This window comes from Pithys albifrons, chromosome 4, assembly GCF_047495875.1.
Source record: "Pithys albifrons albifrons isolate INPA30051 chromosome 4, PitAlb_v1, whole genome shotgun sequence".
Classification (NCBI taxonomy): Eukaryota; Metazoa; Chordata; class Aves; order Passeriformes; family Thamnophilidae; genus Pithys; species Pithys albifrons.
In genome coordinates this window covers 63,766,014-63,780,337 of record NC_092461.1, presented here as the reverse complement: position 1 = coordinate 63,780,337, position 14,324 = coordinate 63,766,014, and the positions used below count along the sequence as shown (strand labels likewise).

Sequence of the window (14,324 nt, the reverse complement as noted above, 5' to 3'; positions counted from 1 at the left end):
CTGGCTGGACCAGTAAACCCCAATCAGGAAAAGCTCCATTAGATTTAACAGCTTGTTAAAAGATAAAGAAATGGGATTTCAACTCTTAAAATAAAACAGAGATATTAAAATCTGAGAGACAAACTTTTTATACTGCATAGCTTACCTGTCTAATCTGAGTAGACTAAACTTCTCTACAAACAATAAAGACTAAGAGAAGATAAATGCTTGCCAAAAATATCAAGGCCCAAAATACTCACTCAGTTTCAAAATTATTTTATTGCAGTTGGATAATAGAGATAAATATCTAAAACCAAAATCCAGTAAGTCACATTTATTTTTCCTTTGGAACAATTCTGCAAACTGGTTGTGTTTTACGATAAAGAACAAAAATGTTGTACTACATTTCAGAACACTTTGTTCTTTAAAACTGGTTAGACAGGTGGGAAATATTAAAGTACTACAAATTGAATGAATAATTTTCCACTCCAGCTTCATTTCCCAAATTGAACAAGTCCAAGCGAATGAAACTATGATATTTTCTGCTTTGGAGATGCATATCAGTTGGTGATTCACTTCAAGCTATATTAATTTGATTAAAAAGTTTATCCTTAATAACCTGAGACATCAATCCATGTATAGCTTCTATGGTGGTCTTGCAGCTGAAAAACAAGCATAAATTCAATGTTGGACAAAACCTGAACAGAACTGTCATTTTCTTTGAAGATATTCAGCTGTTTTGGAAGTTCAGGGTGCCCATAACCCCATGAAGCTTAAAAACTGTCCAGAAAGGAAAAGTCACACACAGCAACTTAGCCATTGTTGCCAATACCTTTTTGTTACTTAAAAAGCAAACTGACTGTACATACATGGACCAAGTCCAGAAAACTTCTCTGTCTGGCAGTTTAAAATATTTTACATTAACAACAGCAAGTGGGCTCTGTGGTTATCTGAACCAAAAAACAAAATTAAAAAAAAAATCCTTGAGGGAATGGAGCTACCAGCTGTAGTTATCAATACCTACAGGCTCTGACTGTTCTCTGCCTTATCTCCTTTGCCCAACCTCAGACAGTAGTGCACAGTAACCATGGCTCCTCTGAGAAACTTTAAACATTAAAGAGTTTAAAGAACATTGAAGGAAGAGTTTATAGAACCAATCAGTTACTGGTCAAAACATGTAATGTGCAGAACCCCAAAAGAGCTGAGAGGATTCCTACTGATCCAAGTTTTCCCGAGTGTCTGGCTCAGAGGGATGTACTGTCCAGCTAACAAATAAAAACAGAATATGATGAATCAAGCAAAAGATGAATCAGCCCTGATGCTGTGGAGAACAGGGACAAATTACTACTAGTTGGCTAAAGGAATCTTGTGGAAAGGAAGCTGACCTGGAGCACAGTTTGGTTAATGCACATGTACCCTTAGAAAATGGCTCTTAGAGATGTGTATGTACAGCAACAGAAGATACCATACAGCCCAGTGTAAGCACCTTTATCCTAATGCCTCACAGCATTGCTTTTCCTAAAACAGGTACGCCCAATAATCCTTTAGTAAACTTTGCAACATTACTTCTTCAAAGTAATTTAAGTGCCACTGAATCAACTGTACTGTGTCTGTACAAGCCTTTTACTGTCTTTACTCTTCTCTTGGGAAAGATCACTAGTTGAAGAAAAACATGCATCTGTAAAAGTGTTACAATCTGTTTTGAGAACCATGGCAGCTTTTGTTGCACATGAAAGCAGAATTCACAACAACAGCAATCCCTACCAGTCTTACAATTTATAAGCTAACTACTGATGAAGACTAAACAAAACCAGAAAACTACCTGCAAGAAATAACACAGTAGAATGGTCAGAGGAGTTATTTCCTAGAATAACTGTAAGCAAATGAGAGTTACAGAAAAATAAAATGTGGTGAGTATTATGGGACACCTGACAGGGACCAAAATCAATGCAAACTTGTCAGCAACTCCCTCTCACGTCTTAAAAGCGTTGCTACTCTGTTCCACTACAGGAACTGGGAAGTATCACTTAACCTGGCTGTTATGAGCTACCAACAGCCTTCACTCCATTGCAAATGTATTCTGCAACTGAAATAACCTAAATGAGTATTAACTTTGGTAAAGTCACCCTCCAAGTCGTTAATTTTTGTTAGAAAACTTGTAAAAGCTGTTAACTTTCCATAAGAAGAAAACAAATGCACAGAAGACACAAGCACCACAGCAACTCAGATTCTATTTAGCAATGATCATACTAATCTGTAAGTATTCCCACAGTGCCTCTGCCCACTGGGGAACAAAGGCTTTTCCAACACAGGCTGACTCCTCTCTTCAGTAAGGCAAAGCCTGTGCCCACCTCAGTCAGAGTGAGCAAGATGAAAATAAAATAATTTCTGTTCACACAAGATACCTTTTTTTTCTCTTTTTACCTACCTAATAAGTCACCACTCATCCAGTATCTCAAAAATCACTCCTTTAGTGAAGTTAATACTACAGCACACATTGCTAACATGGAGATGTGTGTGGGGAAAGAGTATCAGAAAACTGTTTTATATATCAGGATAAAATTATGAGGAAGAGGGCCAGCCAGCAAAACTCAAAATCTGAAAAGTAGAACATCCCAGATCTTGTTCAATTTTTGCAGTCTGTTGCAAGGTATTCTAAGAATTGTTCTTCATTAAATGGAATTATTATCTCTCACTCAGAACACTGCTAAGATGCCTGCAGGTGAGTCCTGCCTTCTGCACAGAGGGACTGGAGATTGCACTGGCATGTAGGGTGCAATCCTTCCTGGTTTTGAAGGTCTGAAATTTGCCAAATACAATGTTCTTGAACCACACAACTGTCTGACACATTAGATACTATTCTTCTTTATTAAAAATTTTACTTGAAAAAATGGTGAGTGTAACATTATAGTCTAAGTACATGTATCATTCTTAAGACTACTGGGAAAGAGATTTGAGTATCAGCAAGAAGCAACTTGTATATTTCAAAGCTCAAAAAAGAAAAAAGCTGACTACCAACAAACAGAACACAGAGGGTAAACTACAACTTCTCTGAAATAGTTCTGTACACCCAGCAATAATAAGTTCATTAACTGATAATAGCAAGTATTTGCTATCAGGCTACATATAAAGGCCAGAATATCTGTAATCTACTTCCTAAAAGCAAAACAACAAAACCTGCCTTCCTCATTTGTGGAAAAAGGATATATTAATTAAGAAACATGAAAAAGGCAGTTCTTAATTTTTAAGTGAGTAAAAGTATTACAAAAGTGTAAACTAAAGTTACTGGACTGTTAGCACTAGTTCTTAAAATCATGTTCTATACAATAATTTTATTTACTGTGAGTTTACACCTGATTAACCAAAAAAATTTGCTGTTTTCTAGCAATATTATAATTCTGCATTTGACCAAACACATCTTATTTTGGTTTGCCATATTCTGATGGAATTTTATTGGGATTTTTTTGTTTAATAAACTAGAGTTGAATTTATTCCAGAAAAAAATTGAAAAGTCTTAAACTTTCAAAAATAACTAATGACATTTGGAGTCTCTCATTCATATCTATAGTAATTCTTATCTCTAATCTTGTCAGGTTACAATTTAATTGGCAAAATAACACTTTTTACAGAGAACAAATGTAGGCATTGACTTACCTGTCTCTTGTTGCTTTTGCAAGTTTGTCTTCTGATTTCTTGTCATGAGTCTCTAAACCCAGCATGAAACTGCCCCTTCCAAGCTGAGCTTCTGACTGTTCTAATTTTTCAGACAAATCAAAGACTTGGCCAGTGGTATAGTCGGCATTCTAAGAAGGAAATAAATATATTAAATTCTAAGCTATAAATTCAAGACTTTGTACACGAAATAAACAAAACCTGAAAAGTGGTTTTAAGACTGTAGTACTACATATTTTAACACGTATCTGCAATTGAAGTGATACAGAACACGAGTGGCACGAGTGGTGGCTGAGAGAACAGAAGCTGAACCTCTGACAAATTCTTAATTCCTAAAGCCTGAAATGGGCACTCTTTATTACTTTCAACCCATGTCCTAACTTATGAAAAAGTAAAACTCAACTGGTTCTTACCAAGAGAAAAGGTATAAAACTGGGTTCCACAGGAGGAAGGCTGAGCTGTTACAATGAAGGTCAGCCTGCAGTAGTTCTAACAGTCACATTGAATACTTTTTTAAAAAGTGTTTACTTATTAAACACCATTTCTTAAGGCATACTACACATTCAGTGCTGTACAGAGATACAAGGTTTAAAGCTCTCTACAGAGCAGATATGAGGAATATTTCAGTATTTATGATTAGGAAAATCTCACTTTCTGTTAAATGTGATAGATTCTTAATGTGGGATCTATATCTATCAGTGTCCTACTAAGCATTTCACAGTACAGGGTCTGGCTTTTAACACTACTGAATGAATAAGCCCTATGGGGAGAGGCTGAGGGAGCTGGGGTTGTTTAGCCTGGAGAAGAAGAGGCTCAGAGGTGACCTCAGCACTGCCAAGAACTACCAGAAGGGAAGTTATAGCCAGGTGGGGATTGGTCACTTCTCCCAGGCACTCAGCAATAGGACAGGGGGGCACGGGCTCAAGCTCTGACAGGGGACATTTAAGTTGGAGATCAGAAAAAAATTCTTTCCAGAGAGAGTAATCAGGCATTGGAATGGGCTGCCCAGAGAGGTGGTGGATTCACCATCCCTGGAGGTTTTTAAACTGAGATTGGCCGTGGCACTGAGTGCCATGATCTGGTAAATGGACTGGAGTTGGACCAAGGGTTGGAATTTATGATCTCAGAGGTCTTTTCCAACCCAATCAATTCTATGATTCTATGAAAAAATGCACACAACAACATACTATGGTACTTACAGTAAGCAAACTAGAAGAGCTGAGAGTGTTCACCCAGTACTTGTTCCACAAAAGCTCAAGCAATTTACGATCCAAAGATGATTTAAAGTATGAGACTTCTAAAGCATAATACCTTTAAAAACCAAACATGCAAACAAAATAAGCTTCCATCTACATGTCGTTTGCCTGTCACACCTAAAGTAAATGCAACTCAAAAAATCCTGATCAATGACAAGTATCTTCAAAAACTCAAAGCACTGAACAATTAGAAAAGTTACCCCCAGTTCCAATTTAAGATTTTCCATAAGTAACTTATATATAACTTTAATACAGGTATATATAATTCCCATACATACTGCTGTGCTCTATTGAATGAAATTTTTAATTATTCTCTTAATAACTTCTTGTGCAATGCAGCCATGCCCTGTTCCTTGCCTGGATTCTTCAGTACTGTAGTAACTGTTACTTACAAATGGTTGCACTTTTGCATGTATCACCTCTAACTTCTTCAGGAACTTTGGCAGCAGTAAATGTTACAAATAGGCAAACAACCTTACATTCTACGACACCTGTTTTGAAAGGCATGGCTTTAGTGGTGCTACAAAATTTCCAAGAGATAGAAAGCTGAGCTAGGCAAGGTCAGTATGGGTGAATTACAGCAGCATTTTAGAGCTATATTAAACTTTATTTTGATCAGCAAATTCTTGGGCAGGTCATCAATAATCCTGGTGCCTCTTTGTTTTTCTGTAAAGTTAGTTTGCTTGGCATTTCTGTAAGAAGTCCCATCAGAGGTCACAATGCTAAAACATCTACCAACTCACCACACTTTACTATTTCTATGATAGAATAAATACCATTATTGCCATATGTGACAAAAAAATAAGATACTAAGCTCGTTCTTCAAAGCGATGTGTCGCAGATTCAAATAAGAAATCCAAGCTGTTTGAGGAACAATGTACTTTGTAAAAAGATTAAATGGAAGCAGTTCAGCATTGGGGATTGAACATTAGCTGAAGGAGAGAAGTTTGACTAAAATTATCCAGACTGCTACCATGAAGTGATTAGTTGTCATCGGCATTTCAAACATGATCATTAAGGGTCTGGAGCTCAGGGGAGACCTTATCTCCCTCTTCAGCTACCTGAAAGGATGTTATAGAGAAGAAGTGGGGGTTTGTCTCTTCTCCCAAGTAACAAGCTCAGGTTGAGAGGAAATGGCCTTAAACTGCACCAGGGGAGGTTTGGATTGGACATTAGGAAAAATTCCTTCACTGAAAGGGTTGTTAGGCATTGGCGCAGGCTGCTTCTAAACTTCTAATTCTTAGTCAGACTACTCATACTACTGAGATGACACCATCACTCTAGTCTTTTGCATTATCAGTAATTTAGTAATATGACAAGTTTCTAGTTTTAATTCCTTCTCTTTTGCCTAATTGCTCTTTTCTTCTAGAAAAGACTGGAAAATACTTTCTTGGTTTGGAAGGCAATGACTTGTATAAGAAGCCAACTTCTTGAGATGGAGATTAAAATGACACTTATTAGCACTTCCAACTTCAAAAAAACCCCATCAAAGGAACTCTTCGAAACTGACCAGCTCTAAAATAGAAAGAATAAAACATATCCTCCTCTTATGCTTGAAAACATGGGCTTATGGCCAATGCCAGACTAATAAGAACTCTGAAATTACAAGAACAGTACAGTTCTACAAAGATTCCTGTGTAGCTCCTGCTCTGGATTTTTCTGGATTGGATATCCATGTACCAAAAACATGAAAGAAACCTCTATGGAACAGCCTATAGATCACTGTCAATGGTGTCTGCAAGTCCTCTGTACACAGATGCCGAAGGCATAACTGAAACCAGGCCCTTGTTGAAAGAAGTGGTCCCATCCTTCCTTAGCTGCTTTGCAGACACTGTGTCTCCAACATCTGCCTCTACTTTCCACCCCACCTCAGCTTAACCAGCAAGGATGTGTGTGCTCCCACAAATTAGGCCAGTCAGGGGACTGACATGGCAAAACAAATGCCTTGACAAATAAATAAATGTAGGTATGAAGTAAGGCACAACTATGTGGGGATAGAACAGTTAAAGAAAGAATGGTTAAAACTAAACTATCTTTTGAATTCATGGAAAGTAAACTAGCAGGAGAGAAAAAGCAGTAATTCTTACTGTTACTGATCTTATCTTTTAAGCTGCACCACTTTCCAATCCTACCAAAGACAGAAACAACACACCCAGTGATGCAGGATCACAAGCTGCACAGCACTTACCACTGCTCACAAGAGCAGATGGATTACAAACCTTCCAGCCCTCCTGACCAATCTACATCTGAGCCTTTCGTCCCTGCCCTAACAAGGCACCACTACTAAAAGGTGTCCAGAAATCAACTGCTAAAGTTTTTGACTTGGTTCATCTTCATCTCTGCAACAGTTCTCCCTTAAAACATCTCCTGGTCAATGCCAGTAATGATTTTTCACAAAATCAACAGTGCTAAAGCAACAATGAACTTCAAGCTTTGAAACACTCCAAGGAATTTTCTTTTCTGTATTGAATCCCTAGACTAAACACAAAAAAGCTAGTTTTAAGGTTTTATATTACTTACTGTTTACAATGTACACCAAAGTCTTCTATTTTATTAAGTGGAATAGTCTGGTATTCAGAGGGACCTTCATCCGGAGGTTTATAGCCCTAAAAATTCAAAAGGGGAAAGATGACACAGTAATTAAGGGACTTATTTAAACGCCTGAACTCTTGGAAGCGCTTCACAAAAAAAAAACAACAAAAAACCAAAAAACAAGCTTATGGAATTGTAGTTTATTTTTCCTAGGGAAAATGACATTTCTCCCACTAACCTAAAATTTGGAAATTTCTTGGATCTCAGTTTTCCATTTGGCTTTACTAGCAGTCATTACATTTGCAGCTTCATCAAAAGCAACCCAGTGGTCAATAGCAGAGTTTTTTTCAAACAAGTAACATGGCAGGCTACAATTAGACCAAAGAAAAGGCACACTTCTTCTAAGGTAGTATTTTTCTACCTATTCTTTGAAGTGATTTCGATCATCTTTGAGGGGAGACTAGAGATAAGAACAGGGAAGAAAAATCCATGCCTTTGATATGCCTTGGGATACCAAAACCCTCAGTTACTTATTTACCCAAGGGGATGCCACTTACAGCTACTGACTAAGCAAACACTGCCTGCAGTCCACTGTGAGGTCTCCCTAAAAACATACTTCTAATGTGCATTTTCTAGATCTTATTTAGGAAGTGGTTTTGCCCACAGAAGTGAATAAGCTGAATCACAAACTGTTCTAAGAAGATCTCTCATGTTTTTGTAAACATAAAAATAATGCTTGGATGCAACTCAATACACTTTTCTATTAATTACAAAAATTAATTTTTATTAAACAATTGATTTTGTTAACTGTTTTACTGAATGGCTGCCTGAAGTCCCTGATGAGTCAGTAATAACTGGATATTTAAAAATATACCTGAACTTTCTTAGATTACATATTTAGATTACACAGCAGTTACCTCTCTGCCAGAATTCTACATGAGAGGTTGCATATGGAGATCTAGATCTCCAATACTGAAGTGATCTTTCTAGTTTTAAGCCTAACCCTTCCCTATTGTTTATTTAACATTTTTGTATGTTATTTTGTGAAGATTCATAATATTTATTTGAAAGCGAATTAGATAGCTTTGAATCTTCCTCTTCTCAAATGAAAGGCAAATTACAATATTTTAAACATGCTACTAACATTTGGGGTTAGGTTTATAAAATAAACAGAGAAGAATTATGTAAATCGATTTTGATGAAGGCTACCTACAACTATATCCATTAAAAACAGCCAAATGGACCTATAAAATTCTAGGACAGCTCCACAATCCAGACAGTGTATTTGATTTAACACTGCCAAAACTCTATCAAAACCAAACTAGAACCAACTTTTGTAAATGTAATCAGTATCCAAAGGTATTCAGTAACCGGTATATCAGCATGTCTTCCTTTTGGAATGAACAATGACATACAGTACAGCACAGATCAAACTGCAGTAATCTTTCAAACCAATCTATATTTATTTACAGACAGCTCAGTGAACATACACTGGATAATTTTAACTATTTACCTTAGGATATGTCCTAAATGCTCCAAGATTTACTTTTCCTGCAGATATTGTTCTTGTTGGATCAATCTGTAGAAATACAGGTAATTCACATATGCATTTTTTAAATTATTACATGCATAAGTTAAGTTTATAGGAATTGTATTTCAGAAATGTATTTCATGAAAATTCTATTAGTTTTGTCACAAACAGTACTTTTTCTGTTGGTATGAGACTCTAAAAGAATAGGAGTATCAATAGCCTTTTGTAAGCCCTTTTTTCAAACTCATTTTCTTTGTTTCCAAAATACTTAAAAGAAACTGGACTTTTAACAATCAATAAACCATAATAAAAATCTGCATTTAAATCTTACAACCGTTAGCAAAGTATTATATGATCTGCTGCATTTTGGTGGAAAATGCAGGAAACTAATTAAGAAATCTCCTTGCTAACATACATACTAATGCCCTGTTTAATTGCAAAAGTAATTAAAAAAAGAAGGGAAAAAAAGGCAGTCCCTTGAAAAGTGTTCTGAAATTATGAAGTTATGTCATAAAAGGAAAACTCACGTGGTGAAAACACTCCTTAGAGGTCGTTTATCTTTTCCTTATGGAATTATTCCATCAGTTATAGTCCTTCTTTCTTGCTAATTTCAGCATTTTTTTTCCTTTATTGCCTTCACTAGCAATGATTATACAAATAGTATCTCAAAAGTTTATTTTTTACTTCAAATGTATCTGAAGCCTAGAAGAACCTGAAAATCCCAAGAATTTTTTCAGGTTTTTTCTTGAAAGATAGATTTCCTGGTGTCTTCTACCTTCCACTGTACCACTGACTTAATTTAAAAGACACTTTAGATGCAAAATAAGAGACCTCTGTGAACATGCTTTGCTCTATTTCAACGGAAGGAAGAGAACAAAAGAAAGTTTTTTTTGTTCTATCACAGAAAGTTAAATATGGATTTTTCAATACATTTTTTTGCAGAAGCACCAAGCAGAACTTTAAGATTAATGTATGGATTAGTAGAGAGCCATCATAGCTGGAACAATGCAGTGAAGATGTTCTAGGCAAACAGTGCTACTGATTTGGCCAGTATGTGGCCAGCAAAGCAAAAGGAATGGCACCAATTTAGGATGTAGATCTAACACTTCCATCATGCAAAATACACACTGCTAGAATGTTAACAGACAGAGATATAAAAATTATCCCCCTTCCACAATTTGCTATGCAGTTTGATTCCCCATCCGCCAATACTTACAACCACTGCTACAAAGGGTTCTTGGAATTGCTGATTAAGCATCTGGGTGCTGACGTCGATGCCTGAGAGCCAGCAGCCGTAGCCAGGGTGACTGTGGTACCAGCCGATGGCATTTTCCAGCCGACCGACCTAAGAACACGGAGAGAAACAGCCCGAGTCCATCTCCATTCCCAAAGTACCGGCTGCCCTCCAGCGGCGCTCCCAGCACACTGCAACGCCGCCGGACGATACACGGGAATTGTTTGCGTTGGTCAACTATTCCCTAGAAATCACACGGTATGGGGTATTGGCATTCTCTGCTACAGCTGCTGCCGCACAACAAGGGCTTTCAAGAAGCCAGGAGCTCCTTCTTCAGTGACAACTGAAGTACAGAAGAGGTTCCACAAGGTGAGATGATGAGCTGAGGAGAGGCTGAGGGAGCTGGGGTTGTTTAGCCTGGAGAAGAAGAGGCTCAGAGGTGACCTCATCACTGTCTAGAACTACCTGAAGGGAAGTTCTAGCCAGGTGGGGGTTGGTCTCTTCTCCCAGGCACTCAGCAATAGAACAAGGGGGCACGGGCTCAAGCTCTGACAGGGGACATTTAAGTTGGAGATCAGAAAAAAATTCTTTCCAGAGAGAGTAATCAGGCATTGGAATGGCCTGCCCAGAGAGGTGGTGGATTCACCATCCCTGGAGGTTTTTAAACTGAAATTGGCTGTGGCACTGAGTGCCATGATCTGGTAAAGGGACTGGAGTTGGACCAACGGTTGGACCTGATGATCGTGGAGGTCTTTTCCAACCCAATCCATTCTATGATTCTCACAGGCATGAGAAATTTTTTAGGGCAGGTATGACAGAAAGTATATATAACCTCTTATAATGCATGGAACGTCAGTAGAGAATGAGTTATTTAGTACAGTAACACATCTCTGGGGCATATACTTTAGATTAGTGGTAGGTTTAAAAATTAACTTGAAAGCCTTGTTTTCAAACACCAGAAATGACAGAAATTATTGCCCAGAGCCAACTTCAAAAGCCAAACAATGAATTTTTGACAAATATTTATCACATAAAAACTCAAAATAGGAGTTTCCAAATAATAATCCTGGGCTATCACTAAAAATACTCAAAGAGAAAGAAACAAAGCCAAAAAACCACAGCAACAAACACCCACTGAACCTAATTTTTGTAATCCTCTCTGAGGAATTGCTTACTGGCTGCTCCATACCGAGTTGGATAATTTCAGTCCAACCCCAAATGCCAGTTCTTCACTGAGAGTTAAGATGTGTTTGGACACAACATCTGTTTGGTTTTGCCCAATACCAAATATGTCAGGAAGGTTCAACCAGAAAAATGTGAAGATGAGAGAGAACATACAAACTTGCCCACTGAATGGAACGTTTATTTTACTTTTTAATTGGTGACTAATATTTATATTTTCCTTACAACTTCCACTTGAGAGGCCAAAAAAGCACTGAAAAATGTGTTATTTTTCAAAGCCCAATAACATAATTGGGCTTTGAAACATAATACATTCTAGTTGTATGAAGAAGACCAAATCCTGCCCATGGAGAAGCAAATAACTGGAACATTGGCCTCTATAAAGCACTTATGCAGGAGAATTATCACCTACCAACCTAATATTAAAAAGTTATTCCAGGAGCAAGTGCTTGCCAAAATTAAATATGGAACATGCATGCAAACCCTGCCAGAGCACCAGGAAAGCGGAGTTACTATATTTGCATGAGTTCCATTTCAAAATTGTGAAACTATAGACAATACTGTACAACACAAACAACAGGAAAAAAAGTTCCTATATGTGAACTCTTATGGAAACCTGGCCTGTTTTAAGCACCAGCTGAACTAACTGTACATAAACCCTCTAATTTTATGCTATATACTTACCATTTTGAAACTCAGTATTTCTACTGAAGAACAGGCTAGTATGAATGTATCTTTAGATAAAGATAGTATGAATATATCTTTAGGCAAAGATATCTCTTCAAGATACCTGCTTTCTGCAACAATAGTATTAGCATCATGACATGAACAGTTTCCAGATAAAACAAACTGGACTGAATAAATTACTTCTAGATTTTCTCAGTGACAGGGATAAATTATTTTAAAAAGTCCCAGAACATTCCTACTTCTGGATTATGTTTACTTTTTGCTGATGTTACGATTCAGCCTAATGTACATCTATTTTAGTATCCCTACTGTATGTAAGGCTGTGAACATAAGTAAAACTGTCCAAAATAACACAAATACTCCTCTGTTATATGCACATAGTAAGTAAGGGGCTTCTAATTTCAGCTGGTTTAAAAATCAAAGGGTCAACTGGGTCTTAAAACTATTTGAGCTTGGAGAGTTAAAGTTATTTCAACTCTTTATTTGTAGTATGGGATTGCCCTGTATTGGAAGAAGCACATTATCAGGTGCTCTGATGTGCTGTGCTGGTTTCTGCATCAGCCCCAGAGCAGAGTTGTATTTCTGTTACCCTTCTTCACATGAGAACTTTACTGCATAGTCAGGTTTAATATGTCATGGATCTCTGAATACTAAGTGACAAAGATGGGAAACAGACATTTCAGTCTCTTCAGCTATACCTCCAAAAGAATAATTAAAGTGCACTGAAACTTACTTATTCGTGATCTACAAATGTAAGATTGCCCAATGAACACACATTTTCCATTTAATTTTGCATATTGTTTTTAGAAATATGTATCAGTTATTTTAGGAACACACTCTCCCCTTGGACCGTCCACCATCCACCAGCTGCAGCCACAAAAACACTTCCTCAGCAAAGAAAATAATTTACAAAGGAAAGAATACAGTACTTATCAGAGAATCATTAAAGCTGGAAAAGACCTCCATGATTACCGAGTCCAACTTTTGATGACCTACCGCAAGACATGGAAATATGTGTGTGAAAATGTTTACAGGGCCCTGCGTTCCCTGCTGCTGGCAAAGTTCTCACTGTCATGTTTGAGGAGAAACAGGACAATCGGGCAGGCACTTTATCACTGTGACAGGGGAAATTTAAGTTGGAGATCAGAAGAAAATTCTTTCCAGAGAGAGTAATCAGGCATTGGAATGGCCTGCCCAGAGAGGTGGTGGATTCACCATCCCTGGAGGTTTTTAAACCGAGATTGGCCGTGGCACTGAATGCCATGATCTGGTAAATGGACTGGAGTTGGACCAAGGGTTGGACTTGATGATCTCGAAGGTCTGTTCCAACCCAATCGATTCTATGATACAGTGGGGCGAGGGCAACCTGCAAGCCCCGGAGTGTGTTCCTGTAGCTCACAAGGCTCACAGGATCCCCGGGAGGGGGAGGAACCCCCGCTGTCGCCCCTCCTCACCTGCTTGGCGTTCTCGATGTACGCAGCCATGTACTCGTAGGCGGCGGCCTGCGCGTTGACGCGGGTCTCGGTGCCCTCCACGGGCAGGGCGAAGCTGTCCATGATGATCATGGTCTCCCCGTCCACCTTGCCCAGCATGAGCCCCATCACCTCCAGATTGCCGCCGGACCTGGCGTGCATCACCATCTTCAGCAGCGCCAGCGCCGAGATCTTGCAGTACTTGAAGTAATGGTGGCTGCAGCAGCGCAGAGGCCGCGGAGGGAAGGCAGAGCCGTCAGAGCAGCGCCGCCGGTCCCCACCCGCCCCGCCCCCCCCGCCGGGCCCGCTCCCACTCACTCCTTGGTCCAGGGCTTGGCCGCCAGGATCTCCTGCTGCTGCTTGCGGTCGTACTTGTAGATCTCGTCGATGCTCTGCGCCTCCTGCATGTTGTTGGCCAGCTCCCACGTCTTCTGTGCCATTCCGCTGCCGGAGGCGCCGCTCCCCGCCGCCGCCATCGCTCCCGCTCCCTGCGCCGGGCCCGCACACCGCCCCGGGCCCGCTCTCGGCCCCGCTCTCGGCCCCGGCCCCGCTCCCGGTCTCGCTCCCCCCGGGTTGCCGGCGGAACCAACCGCGGGGGTACGGAGAGTGGCGCGGTCCGCGCAGGCGCAGTGCGGGGCGGGCGGCGCAGCGCCCCCAGCGGCCCCGCGCGGCCTTGCAGGCGGGTCGGGCCCGAGCGCTCCGTGGGGCGGCCCCGGCCCTGCCAGGTGTCCTGTATTGGTATCGCTGTTATTATTGTTACTTTATTTTTTTATATTACT

General features: G+C 39.5%; 1 protein-coding gene across 1 annotated transcript; it reads right to left on the bottom strand.

Moving 5' to 3' along the window:
• Positions 1-239: 239 nt before the first annotated feature.
• COPS5 (COP9 signalosome subunit 5) lies at positions 240-14,117 on the bottom strand. Its single transcript, XM_071554410.1, has 8 exons — positions 13,864-14,117; positions 13,528-13,762; positions 10,187-10,315; positions 8,953-9,018; positions 7,428-7,513; positions 4,851-4,962; positions 3,634-3,782; positions 240-641 (listed from the first exon to the last, which is right to left on the bottom strand). The coding sequence occupies exons 1-8, from the start codon at positions 14,019-14,021 to the stop codon at positions 557-559; spliced, it is 1,020 nt and encodes a 339-aa protein (XP_071410511.1). The 5' UTR covers positions 14,022-14,117; the 3' UTR covers positions 240-556.
• Positions 14,118-14,324: the final 207 nt, after the last annotated feature.

What these genes read in the sequence shown, in the direction of transcription:
- COPS5 (XM_071554410.1), bottom strand. Translation starts at nt 14,021, where the DNA reads ATGGCGGCGGCGGGGAGCGGCGCCTCCGGCAGCGGAATGGCACAGAAG. An exon ending in TTTGGTGTACATTGTAAACA is followed by an intron (nt 4,963 to 7,427) that starts GTAAGTAATATA and finishes TGGTTTTTAAAG; the next exon opens with GTATTATGCTTTAGAAGTCT. An exon ending in GCAAAAGCAACAAGAGACAG is followed by an intron (nt 642 to 3,633) that starts GTAAGTCAATGC and finishes CTTGTTTTTCAG; the next exon opens with CTGCAAGACCACCATAGAAG.